The sequence below is a fragment of the Orcinus orca genome, chromosome 21, assembly GCF_937001465.1.
Source record: "Orcinus orca chromosome 21, mOrcOrc1.1, whole genome shotgun sequence".
Taxonomy (NCBI): Eukaryota; Metazoa; Chordata; class Mammalia; order Artiodactyla; family Delphinidae; genus Orcinus; species Orcinus orca.
In genome coordinates this window covers 23,247,236-23,259,593 of record NC_064579.1, presented here as the reverse complement: position 1 = coordinate 23,259,593, position 12,358 = coordinate 23,247,236, and the positions used below count along the sequence as shown (strand labels likewise).

General features: G+C 45.4%; 2 protein-coding genes and 1 pseudogene across 3 annotated transcripts in view; 1 reads left to right on the top strand and 2 right to left on the bottom strand.

Annotated features, from left to right (window-relative positions):
- Nucleotides 1–4,911, top strand: part of WWC2 (WW and C2 domain containing 2) — a 163,806-nt gene extending 158,895 nt beyond the window's left edge. For both annotated transcript variants that reach the window (XM_004281746.3, XM_033409268.2), the window contains 2 exons: nt 1,589–1,716; nt 4,729–4,911. In XM_004281746.3, the coding sequence (XP_004281794.1) occupies nt 1,589–1,716; nt 4,729–4,795 (195 nt within the window). In that variant the 3' untranslated portion in view covers nt 4,796–4,911. The remainder of the gene's footprint in view (nt 1–1,588; nt 1,717–4,728) is intronic.
- Nucleotides 4,912–8,793: 3,882 nt separating this feature from the next.
- LOC101273905 (claudin-22-like) lies at nt 8,794–9,524 on the bottom strand (annotated as a pseudogene).
- A 1,273-nt stretch (nt 9,525–10,797) lies between these two features.
- On the bottom strand, nt 10,798–11,709 carry CLDN24 (claudin 24). Its single transcript, XM_004281745.3, has one exon. The coding sequence runs from the start codon at nt 11,707–11,709 to the stop codon at nt 11,047–11,049; it is 663 nt and encodes a 220-aa protein (XP_004281793.1). The 3' UTR covers nt 10,798–11,046.
- Between the last annotated feature and the right edge of the window lie 649 nt (nt 11,710–12,358).

Here is a 12,358-nt window from a genome sequence, read left to right as displayed (position 1 = left end):
TGTAACAAAGCCAAATAATGCAGAAGTATATAAAGCAAAAAGTATTGATAGACGTGCCCCTGAGTCCCACTCCCCAGGGATGACCTCTGTTGACTGTTATATGTCCTTCCAGCTCTTTTTTACGCCACGTGTATGTGTCAGTGTTGGGAAGAGTTACAGAAAACTAGGGTCTGAAGACATACTGTTCCGCACTTATTTTTTTCCCCACTTAATTCTAGTCATGTAAGATGAACAGCTTTCCATATTTGTATATGTTGCTGAAATTGACTGTTTTAAGGCATTTGTAATACACATTATGAATATATCATATCATATTTATTTAATCATAAATATATCATAACTATTTCATTATTCTACTAATGGTCGTTTCCCAAATTTCAGTCATAGACTGTGGAAGTGAACACTCCTATACATTTTGGGACACCTTTCTTGTTTCAGTAGCGTTTCCAAAGCATGAATAGAGTTCTAGCAGTAGAATTGCTGTTTGTATCCGTTCGGCTGTGAACCAGTCAGACTGGTTCTTGTCTTTGTCTTGTCTCTTAAGCCGGAAGACCTTGCTCTTTACTCTAAAGTTTATAGCTGCCTGTGTTAACAACACAAGCACAGCAGTCGGCTTTTTCAAGTGCAGAAGGGTCCCAGTGATGGGACCATCAGCTTGCTGCAGGCTACAGGCACCACCGTCAGCAAAGCCACTTTTCCTTCCATCCCTTTGTGCCGACTACTTAGTTCTGATCCCGAGCTGATCTCTCTTGTAAGACTTGAAGCTGCAAACACCAGTATTCTAAATTTCCTCACCCATTTCCTTCAGAGGTCCAGCTGCCCCACCATGACCAGTGGCCTCCACTGAGCAGGAAATTCTGTTACGTAGCGCCCCACTTGGGAGGTCATGGGGAGAAGGTGCCCAAATGAGTGGAGTCTCCCCAACCCCTGACTCAAATTAATAGTGTCCCCTCCCAATACACACGCCCGCCCCTCCCTGCCCAGGGCTAAGCGCAACTCACAACACGTCCTCCTGGGAGTAGAAGCCTCTGTGGAAACTTACAGGCTGGGATGTGTTCTGTCCCCTCCCTGGGATGTTTACAGTCTGGGAGTTTTGAGAAGCCTATCACTTTGTAAAAAGCTCTTTGAGCTGCACACGCGTCTGTGTGCACTGTTTTGGTATGTCAATTCTACTTCAGTAAACAGCTTTTAAAAGGTCTAAGATGGAAAAAAAAAAGGGGGTTGAAAAGATGAATAAGAGGTTGAAAGTGTATTCTCCAAAATGTTAACAGTAGATATTTCTTGGACATGGTGCTGTAAGTAGTTTTTAATTTCTCTTTTGGTGGGTGGAGAGGGGGGCAGTTACCAGGTGTTCCAGATGTAACAAGATGATCCCACATTGCCTATGTGGTAAGATTTTTAAAATGCATTAACACACACTTGCCCCGACCCAGTAGCTGCTCGCTGTGGGCATGAGGTGGACGCATGGGTGTCGTCCTGCTGGGCTGGCCTCCTGACCTGAGCCCGGCGTCTTTCAAGCCTTAGAGCACACCTTTGGGAATCTCTAATTAATGTTCTGGGGGGCTCTGTATTTTCATTTCCTTACCAGGCCGAACAGTCCAAAGAAGAGCAGAAGCAAGACCTGAACGCAGAGAAGCTGATGAGGCAGGTGTCCAAGGACGTGTGCCGGCTTCGGGAGCAGAGCCGGAAGGTGCCCCGGCAGGTGCAGTCCTTCAGGTGAGCGCCCGTGGGACGTGCGGGGCTGTCCCCGAATCACGCAGGCCTGCACCGCAGGGTGGCTGGCAGGTGACACGTGTTAGGATGTGGGACACCACGCCCTCTGCTTCCGGCTTGATGTGTGTGTTTCCCTGAGCTCACAGACCCTGCCGGCCACAGTCCTGACTCCGTTTGAGCCCGGCTCCCTGGGGACCCGGGGTGTCCCCAGCTCTTAGAAGCAGTTAGACATCTCATTGAGAAATCTTAATGCAGAAAACAAAAAGGTACAGAAAAGTCACCTGTCTTCGGGGTTTTGCTGTTCCCTCCCTGGACTGTTCCTCAGGCCCCGTGAGCCATGCACAGGGCTGGGCCCGGGCACCCAGAGAAGGGCAAGCGCCCCTGGCCTTACGGAGGCTCCAGTCTGTGTGAGGGGGGCGGGCAGTGCCATGCGGAAGGAGCCCCCTGAAGGCCAGGCGGGGTCCTGTGAGGGCAGACGCTGGGCCTGCGGGAGCGCACGGGAGTCCAAGAGGCCGTACAGGGTAGAAGAATGGGTACGCGTGTGTCAGGCACCAGGGGTGGTGGTTTTGGAAAGGGCATCGGGGCAGGGACAGAGGCACAGAGCCTTAAAGGTCAGAGCCAGTGGGTGAGCCTGTCGACCGCACAAGGCCCCGTGCGCTGTGTCGAAGCTTCCAGCGCTGGCTCTGAGTGGTGGGGGACCAGCAGGGGTCTCCAAGCGCAGGAGTGAGTGAGGGCGTTAGAGGTGTTGTGGAGAGCGGCCGAGCAGACCCTGAAAAGGGGAGGCCAGGCAGACGACAGGAGGGTGATGGGAGGTGGGCGGACGGAGGGGCGCTAGGGGGCAGGGAGAGTTCTGCTTTTGGACATACCAGCCTACCAGTTCCCGTAGGCCAGCTTGGGAAGCCATGGTCAGTAGATAAGTAGAAATAAAAATCTGAAGCCAGGATTAAGGATCAGATGGGAGATAAAAATGTGAGTCTTCGTCTCACATGTGGTGGTTCCACAACAAACGTTGGTCTGACATCCCGGAAAGTGTGAGAAGGTGACCAGGACAGGAGACTGTCGAGACTAAGAAGGAATGGCCAGCGAGCTAGAAGGATAACTGGGGAGTGTGGTCCTGGAGCTGAGCAGGGAGGGTGACAGGTGCTGTCAAAGGCAACAGCAAAGAGGATTGAGACACTCCCCAGGCTGGGGGCCACTGGTGACCATCCCGTGACAGTTTCAGTCAAGTGAGAGGGGGGCAACGGGAGAGGTGTGGTTATTGGTCTGTGGGGTGTGTGTGTGTGTGTGTGTGTGTGTGTGTGTGTGTGTGTGTGTGTGTGTGTGTGTGCTGTGGAGGAGTCTGTAGGAGGCTCTTGGGCTGAAGAGGTAGAAGCCCAAGGAGCATGTCTGACGATATGGGGTGGAGAGGGCTCGTTAGGAAGGGATGGTTTGGTGCCAGAGGACGCAGTGGGAGTTCCTGCTGTCCTGAGTGAGTCGGGTGCGGGGGAAGGAGACGGGTCATGGCAGGCTCAGACTCTCTTTAACGTGATGGCTTATAGTAAAGAGTCAGCTTTTTCCTGTCTCCATTCAGCTCCAGGGTCACTCTTGTAACTTTCAGAGGATACTGCTCCTTGGATTTCTAGAACTGCAGGGTGGTGTGGGGAATCCTCTCGTGCCTTTGGTGCAAGAAACACTGTCCAGAGGAGAAGTCATCCAACCTCCGCTGCTGCTAAAACCCGAAATAAATGTTTATAAACACTCGCTTAGCACCCAAAGCCAGGCCTATCACCAGACGGGTGACGGAGGAGAGGGAGAGGGACCGGGACACGGCAGCGGCTCTGGAAGTGCGCCGAGGCCTGGGACACTCTCCCTGAGCTGCTCTCTCAAAGCCCAGGGCTCCCTGCTCTTCCGATTTGCCGAGGGAAGGTAGAAACCAGGAATTTTATGTGAAACATCTCAAGCGTAGACACTGACAGCTAGTTTGTGTGTTTAAAAAGCACCGCGTGAGCCAAAGTAATTCGCTTGCGGGAAGTGATGAAGCAAAGACCCCAGTTTTGGGTTCTGCCTTCAGCGATATCCTGACTACTTTCACTCGCCCCTTTAATTCTTAATTTTATCTCATAGAATTGAGCAAACGGAAAGGACGCTGTAGCACAAAAATAACTCTCCTTCCACCTTGCCCAGGGTTTTCATGCTTCCCGCCTTCTCTCTCCTTTCCTTAGAGGTAGAGCTTTTCCGCCTCAGTTCCTGCATCATAACCCCACACTCCTGCACCGTCTAACCCCCAGTTTCTCGAAGGAGGGCCAGTGCTTTATTCCTCCTTAGGGCTTCCAGTGTGGCCCCACGTGGGGAAGCCCCTCAGCAGCCTGTGTTGAGGGGAGACTGTTCGATGTGAAGGCTTCTTAGAGGCTAGACGTACTGGTCCTGCCCTTGGCGGCTCTACAACCCTAGAACCTTACTTTCTTGACACTCTGCTAAGCTCTGAAAACCCTCCCGCCCCTTCTTTCTCAGCCTCTCCCTCTCAGGTTGTTTCCACTTATCCCCGCATCGGGCTGCGGCAGATCTGCCTTTAAGACGGTCAGGCTCCTTCTCTTGACTCATCTGAGCCCTGGTATCCATCGCTCATTATTGTGCCCTTACCTTAGCATGGTACTGAGTTTAAAGAATTCTCCCCGGATCGTGTACTTTCCTGCGAGGACTCTGGCCCCTAGAATCCTCTACTCCCTGGTCTAGAAATGCTCAGACCTAGGCTGACACGCTCCCTCCACACCCCCACCCCAGTGGTTTAAAACCTGTCTGAGGTTGGAAATGCCTGTGTCGACCGGTGGTTACCGTGGGTCAGAGCTGCCGTTCTCCTTTATGTCTTTCCGTAAAAAGGCGAAGACAGTCTTGATTTTAAATGGAGCTCTAGCTAAGGACAAGATCTCCCATCCGGGCCTGTGGAGACAGCGCTGGCGTTCTTGGGACTATTTTTAACGGGCATAGAGCATTTTCAACATCCTGTTGAAGTCGGTGTATTCCTCACCCCGGCTGTAGGGAGAAGATTGCCTACTTCACCAGAGCAAAGATAAGCATCCCGTCCCTGCCGGCTGATGACGTCTGATTACATCGCTGACGAGATCGTGTTTTCACCTCTTCATTTCTTAGGGAGGGCAAAAGACTGAACGTTTTCTTGTTTGGGGTTTTGTTTTTTGTTTTGGGGGGTTTTTTGTAATATAACTGTCAATTCTTAAAGAGCTTTTATTTCACATCAGATTTTCAACATGTTAATTTGTAAAGTACCTTGAATGTAATTCTTACATGTTTAAAAAAGAAAAAAAAAATCAGATAACCAAAACAGGATCATCTGGTAACAGATGTACAGCATACGTGTGTTGCCAATGGGCTTTATTTGGTAAAAATGGAATAGAGGCGGGACCCAGCGCGCATCCTATTGGACCGGCTGTGGAGAAGTAACTCAGCTGAGCAGCACGCGGTTTTCGCTTTTCCTTTGTTTTCCCATGGGCGACTATGAAGCCGGCAGTGGCGCCAGGTGATGCTTGGTGCCAGAGGGCAGCTCGTTCGGCGTGAGGTTGAACTTGAGCGTGAGCTTCAGTGCAGAGTCCCGGGTCCACCTGAAACAGGTGCTGCGTTCATTTCCGTCACCTCTGTCGGAACACTTTGTTTCCTTAAAACAACTGCCTTTTTTTGTCCTTTTCTATTTGTCTAAAGAAAACAAAAACAAAATGCTGAGTGCAGGAAGGCAAGAATGCAAAGGAGCAGTGCTCCAGCCATGCTACAGACCCCGTGATTTAGGACTTTAAGGGTAGGGAGATGAAAGCAGAAAGCCAGTCCGCCTCAAATACACTAAAATCAGCACGTCAGTGAGCAGCTGCTGCTTCTCACTCAGCCTGATTGTGCGTCAATGTTCAGACGTGAGTGTCTGGCTTGCATCAGTCTTGCTTCGTCCTAGGTGTGAGGATGGTACCAGGTGGGTGAAGGTAGGGGCCCAGGCTGAGGACACACAGTGCTGGTACTGTGGAGGGAAACACATTAGCATCACTTGCTGAAACCAGGAACAGAGGAAAGGGTACCTCGATGGAATCAACATTGCCAAAAAATTTTTAAATACGTCAGTAAACAGATCTCTGACATTTACTAGAAATTACTTTGCAGCTGTCATTTTTAGGGAATCCTATCTGTAACTTGTGGTAAGGAGTTGGGAGGCAAAGAGAAGAGAGTGCCTGGGGAGATTATTAATTTGAAGTAAAAGCTGCGTCGTTTGTAAAATATAAATAAATGTATATTCCAGACAAACAAGACGGAAACTGACTAAAGTTTCCTCCAGTGGAGAATTTTAGCTCACCCAACGCAAGCACTTCTTAAAAGAAACAAATCCCCAGGTCAGCTCTGCCAGCATAAAAGGCTTTTAAAAGAAATAGTTTTATGCAAATTAAATCATGCATGTTACTCGGTCTGTAATACTGGAAGAGGCAGTGTTTGGTGAGCCATCTTATGTAACAAGTGAAATCATTTTTTTTTTTTAGAGATGAAAACATCATCTTAAAGGAATGGGCCCCTTAAAAAAAAGAAACACAAGTTCTATTCCTAAGCTAGAATCCTCGTTGGTAAGAATATTTATTTGAAAGTAATTACACATGTTTTGGAAGGTTCATTTTATCAGAATCAAAATTCAGATCAAGCCATTTCTGAGCCTAGAACTGTCATGACTTTTTCCTAAGTGTCCCACCATTTATATACAAAAGTCTTTGAAGGAATAACTGGACGTGACACTACTTTGAACAAAAACCAGCCTCGTGAATTGACTGAGCACAGTCCTTGCAGGCGGCCCAGTTCATCCTGTTAGGTGACCAAGGAGAACTGGAGGAAGAGCACCGTTCATCCTTGTCGAGGTCAAATGTGAAAAACAGAAGTTTATTTAATGTAGAGTTAAATGAAGGTCAGCTGTTTTCAGCTTCTTAGTTTGACCATGAAAATGTTTATAGGATTATGTGTGGTTGTACCGTACGATTTTATTTTCTTCATTTATTTATTTACGGTCTTATTTATGTTCTGTTTAATATATAGTTCGGTTCTGGCCATCTTAAATGTTTGACACAGAAGAGGCTATATTGGAATATTTACAGCTTTATAAATTCCATCAGATTAGCTGTTAACTTTTTGTACGACAAAGAGTTTCAGACAAGCATAAAAGAATAAAATCTGTCTCAGGCTGGTAGTTAGCAGTTGTGACCAAGATGCTTTTGGTTTTATTTTACAGCATTTGCTCATTTCTAACATGAGAGACAAACTTAATATAATCCTTTTTCACTCTTTAAAAATCAGCAATAGTGTTATGTATTTATAGGCAGCTTTTAACAATCCTGTCATATTTGTACTAACCCAAATGATTCACAGTGACAAAACATTTTAATAACTTGCTCACAAAACCATATGGACAACATGAATTTTAATATTATAAGTACTATTTTTTAAAGGTAGAATTTATTCTTCACAGGGTAAAAAGAATGTAATATTTAGTTCTCAAGTTTGAATTATCAGTATGTTATTACAATTTTGTATATCAGAATCTAAGTGTTACAGGTACAAAAAGAATATTGCTAGCCAAATGAACAAAGTTTAGCTGGATCTCTGTAGCATGCAAATCAAATAAATTTAAAATCTTTTTTTTGCTATTACTTTATATTGTATTAAATATCAAAAGCTCAGGACTGAACTAAATATTTAATCAGGTTAAATTCTGAATATGTTTCTGTTTTAATTTGTCTTGTTTGTAAAAGTATGCAAATACATCACATAGATTAACTCTGGTTTCTGCACTTTTCATGTGTTTGTGGGTGGAAAAAAATTCAGTGTTTTCTTTTTAAAACAAAGATACATATTACCTAATACTTTATTTCAGTGTCATTTATTGTTCAGTGAATTTCCCTGACGGGCACAAACACAAAAGTTTACTTGAACTCTATACCAAACAAATATAAAATCTTTCATGAAGAACTCCCCAAGTTTGGTGGCTTCCCTGGTGGTGCAGTGGTTAAGAATCCACCTGCCAAGGCAGGGGACACAGGTTCGAGCCCTGGTCCAGGAAGATCCCACGTGCCGCGGAGCAACTAAGCCTGTGCACCACAACTACTGAGCCTGTGCTCTAGAGCCCGTGACCCACAACTGCTGAGCCCCCGTGCCACAACTACTGAAGCCCAAGCGCCTAGAGCCCGTGCTCTGCAACAAGAGAAGCCACCTCAATGAGAAGCCCGCACACCGCAACGAAGAGTAGCCCCCGCTCGCCGCAACTAGAGAAAGCCCGCGCACAGCAACGAAGACCCAATGCAGCCAAAAACCAACAAAATAAAATGATAAAATAAATAAATTAAAAAACTCCCCAAGCCAGCAGCTTGCTGTGAATAGTTCTTGGTTGGACCATATATATTGCTGAATTTTTTGTTAAAGGGGGTGGGGGCATCTGCCCACGCCCCCCAGTCCCGACCCACAGTCGCCTTGTGGCTGCAGCATCTACCGCAGAGCACAGGACACAAGCAAAAGGACGTTGGTGCGGTAGATTTTACATGAATCTTTAAAGCACAAGACTGCCCTCCTCTGCTTCTGACACAGTAAAGAAGACGTGAATGAATGGAAGAGGCACTGAGGTCTCCAATTTAAAAAGAGATGATGTGTCCGCAGTGTGCACCTCTCAAGCTTTCAGAGAGCCAGCGATTTTTTTAATATAATCAGATGTCATACCTTTTAAAAAAAATAACAGCCAGACTTTAGTTTCAGTGTAATAGGTGATCTTAGACCCTTGAAAGAAGTCAGTGATCAGCAGTAACATTTCCAGTTGCCAAATGATTCATCTTTATTAAATGACACCTTCAGAAGATGTGTAGGTACTAACACAACGTTTTATTCACCGGTTCTGTGCAATCACTGAATCTATTTTAAAATTGAGAAAACTCATCCCCAGTAATGAGTATGATTACTGTTAAGTCTTGATTGGTTTTGGTCTCAGAGTAGAAGATAAAAGTGGTTTACCATCTTAGAAAGAAATGCCAGTTTCAGAAGCGAAGGGAAAATGCATTTTAGAAAATCGAAAGCATAGTGAATGAGTTACTGTGTAACAGGAAATCCTACCAAATCATCTGAGGGCACCGCTGATCCCTTCTGGCTTAGTTTCAGGTGAGTGGTTTTCATCTCCAGGTGTAGACGGTGTGGCGGCGTTTCTGCCACTGCATAGTGGCCGGAAGCCAGGGCCCAGGCGGCCCAGTTTAGCAGACACCCTCCGAGCAGGAGAGAAAATCCAGCAAACCAGCCAATAAAGAGGGCCTCCCCAAACTCCCACCTGGGCACAGTCTCGGGGATGGTCTCATCCCAGAACTCCTGGACTGTCCTGTGGGCGACCCAAGAGACAGGAACAAGGGCTGTGACGCCTGCTGTCCAGAACAGAATTCCTCCCAGGATTAACAGCTGCTTCTTGACATCCTGCTGTCTCTCTCCAATTCTCAAGCAGTCCAGCCCAAACCCCGAGACCAGCAGGCCCAGGAATTCCAGGCCGTTTGAGAGGAACATTAAAATCCTGGAGATCCTGAGCTCAGCGGGCAAAGCCAGGATAGAATTGCATCCCCACTTCCTCTTGGGTGACGCAGGTCTGCCAGAGTCCCATGGTCAAGTTTTCCATTTCATTTAAGTCCAGGTTGAGATTTTTCCATGTGGCAGGTAGTTTGTAAGACAGGATAAAACCCATCCCAGCAAAGATAGTGAAATTCCCGCTAATTGTGCCACAGCTCTAAATACTAAAGCCATTATAAAATCCTGTGACCTTAACCAGACCAACCCCTGCCTTTCAGTGGCTGTGAAAAGAAGTGTGACAACTTGTGTTATCACTTGCAGAGCTCAGAACTATTTTTTCATTGTGTATATAGGAGGATTCTTGCCAGAGTTGCTATCGTTCAATTCTATGTTGAGTAGTTTTCAGAAAAGGATAGGGAAATAATTCTGCAAACCAGTAATGACAAGGTGTGGCCAAGATCACATTCACGTCGTATAGGATGCATTTTGTAGTAGGCAGTTTGTCCCCGAAATAACATTAAGTAGTAATAATCCTCTCATTGTTAAAGTATAAATGGCTTTCACGTTGTTCCCAACCTTTCTGTCAAGTCAAAGAATTAAGAAGTCTCCGTGCAAGATGTTTAATTGACAGTTTGGTTAAACTCCTGCTACTATATATCTTACTAGTTGCACCTATCAGATTTTCATCTGTTAAGAAGTCTCATTTCAATACGCATACTGTGGTTATAACTGAGTGTTATCATTTTTAAAAACAGGTTCAAGAAAAGTATTTCTTAACCAAATAAATCAATCTCAGAAATCTCTTCTGTAGACCTTAAATCAGGCTTTTCTTTTTTTAATCTCTTAGGCTACATATACCCAATAACATATGAAACGATTCTGAACTAAATATCGAGTCTGTTTACTTCCACGCCTTCCTGACAGCTTCACACACAGGGACATGAATGCTTGCTATATTTTTGTTTCTTTGCTTAAATATGCTTTCTATGCCGTGGAAAAATTAAGCAGTAGGACTGCGTAGGTTAGAATCAACGCCTCTGTTGGTTCATCCCCATGCGTGTAACTTTTAACTGAACAAAGGAAAATTTTTATTAGGGCAGATGAGCTGGATATTAAGCAAAATATTTTTGGAACTGTTTATCTTTTTAAAGTACGAAGCTTTTGAGGGAAGAGACGAGAAGAGATTGGCCAGTATTTTAAATCTGAGAGTATCACGATGTACTGAAACCCTTCAGCCTCATAAAGTCCTGCCGCACAGGCTTCCTAGCAATTTCCTGAACACAAACCACCTCTGTTCAAGAAAGACCAAATCATGGTTGTGGAAATAGCACTTTGGATAGGCTGAGCATGTGGTTTTGCTAGTGCAGGATGCTTAAAGGATTTCAGATTGTTAGGTTTTTTTCTTTAGGAAACAGGAACTAATTATCAATTTCAGCTACCATCAAAACCAAAAAAACATTTCTAATATCAAATGAACACAGTAAAGCTAATTAGTGCTCTCTTGGACAACCGCCACCAAATTTTGATCTAAATACCGAGATGAATGAAAGTTTGTTTTGTTCATTCCTATGTAATGCTTACCACAATCATTTTCTTTTAGATATAAGATTTGCCTCTTTCTTACTTCTCCAGGTTTTGGGGGGATGGGGTATCTAGGATAGAAAAGTCATGATTTAATGTATTTAATGAGAAAATGTTAGCATCACAAACATAGTTACATAACAAAGAACCCTTTATCATGTAGACCGTCACAGTTGATATAGGGAGATACACCTCTCTGGTCTCATCAAAGTCTTACACTGAAGGATTGGCAGTTCCATTCTCCAGGTATGAACACTGAGTTTGCATTTCTGCCACTGCATAGTGGCCGGAAGCCAGGGGAATCTGGGTCCCGCAGGCGGCCCAGTTTAGCAGACACCCTCCGAGCAGGAGAGAAAATCCAGCAAACCAGCCGATAAAGAGGGCCTCCCCAAACTCCCACCTGGGCACAATCTCGGGGATGGTCTCATCCCAGAACTCCTGGACTGTCCTGTGGGCGACCCAAGAGACAGGAACAAGGGCTGTGACACCTGCTGTCCAGAACAGAATTCCTCCCAGGATTAACAGCTGCTTCTTGACATCCTGCTGTCTCTCTCCAATTCTCAAGCAGTCCAGGCCAAACCCCGAGACCAGCAGGCCCAGGAATCCCAGGCCGTTTGAGAGGAACATTAAAATCCTGGAGATCCTGAGCTCAGCGGGCAAAGCCAGGAAAGAATCAAAGTCCTTGCATTGCATCCCCACTTCCTCTTGGGTGACGCAGGTCTGCCAGAGTCCCACGGTCCAGTTTTCCATTTCATTTAAGTCCAGGTTGAGGTTTTTCCAATGTGGCAAAAAAGTTGTAATAATGGATAAAACCCATCCCAGCAGAGATAGCAAAATTCCAACGAATTGCATTGCTACTCTAAAGACTAAAGCCATCGCAACAAATCTTAGGACCCTTGCCACCTCTATAGGAGCTGCTGTCTTGTGGTGGACAGTAGCGTGACAATCTTGGTTCGATGCTGCCTGGGGAATATAAGTTTTGGTCGTTAACTCTTTGGGCACTCTGAAATGCGTTTTTGTTCTTCTTGAATATAATGTTTCATGTAAAGGACGAAGGACTCTGTTAAAACTATGAGTTAGGCTTTCTGATAAGGATTTGATTTGATCTGTTACCCTCCAATTTGCTTGGTAAAATTATATCCCCAATGCCTGATGATTATATAAGTCTAAGGATGAACAAAGAGCGCTCTATGACCCCTCACCCTAAAATACAACAGAAATCTTTGTGCTTCAATATGGATTAATTAGATTTTAAGTGGTGATAAAAGGCAGCTCTTTCTACAACAGGACCTCATTGTAATAGCTGAATCTGAGATGTCAGAGATGCAAAACAAGACCTTGTAAAGAAAGGTAGACTGTTTCCCTATAATCTTTATTATTTTCAGGCTTCCTTAACCTACACAAGAACCTGGCCCAGGTTCTTGACTGTCACAGGGACTCAGTTGGGACTTGGCAGAAGACTTTCCCTCAGATTCCTTTGCAGAGTAGAGGCTGGTTCACTGGGTGAAGTAAAATGACGAGGCTG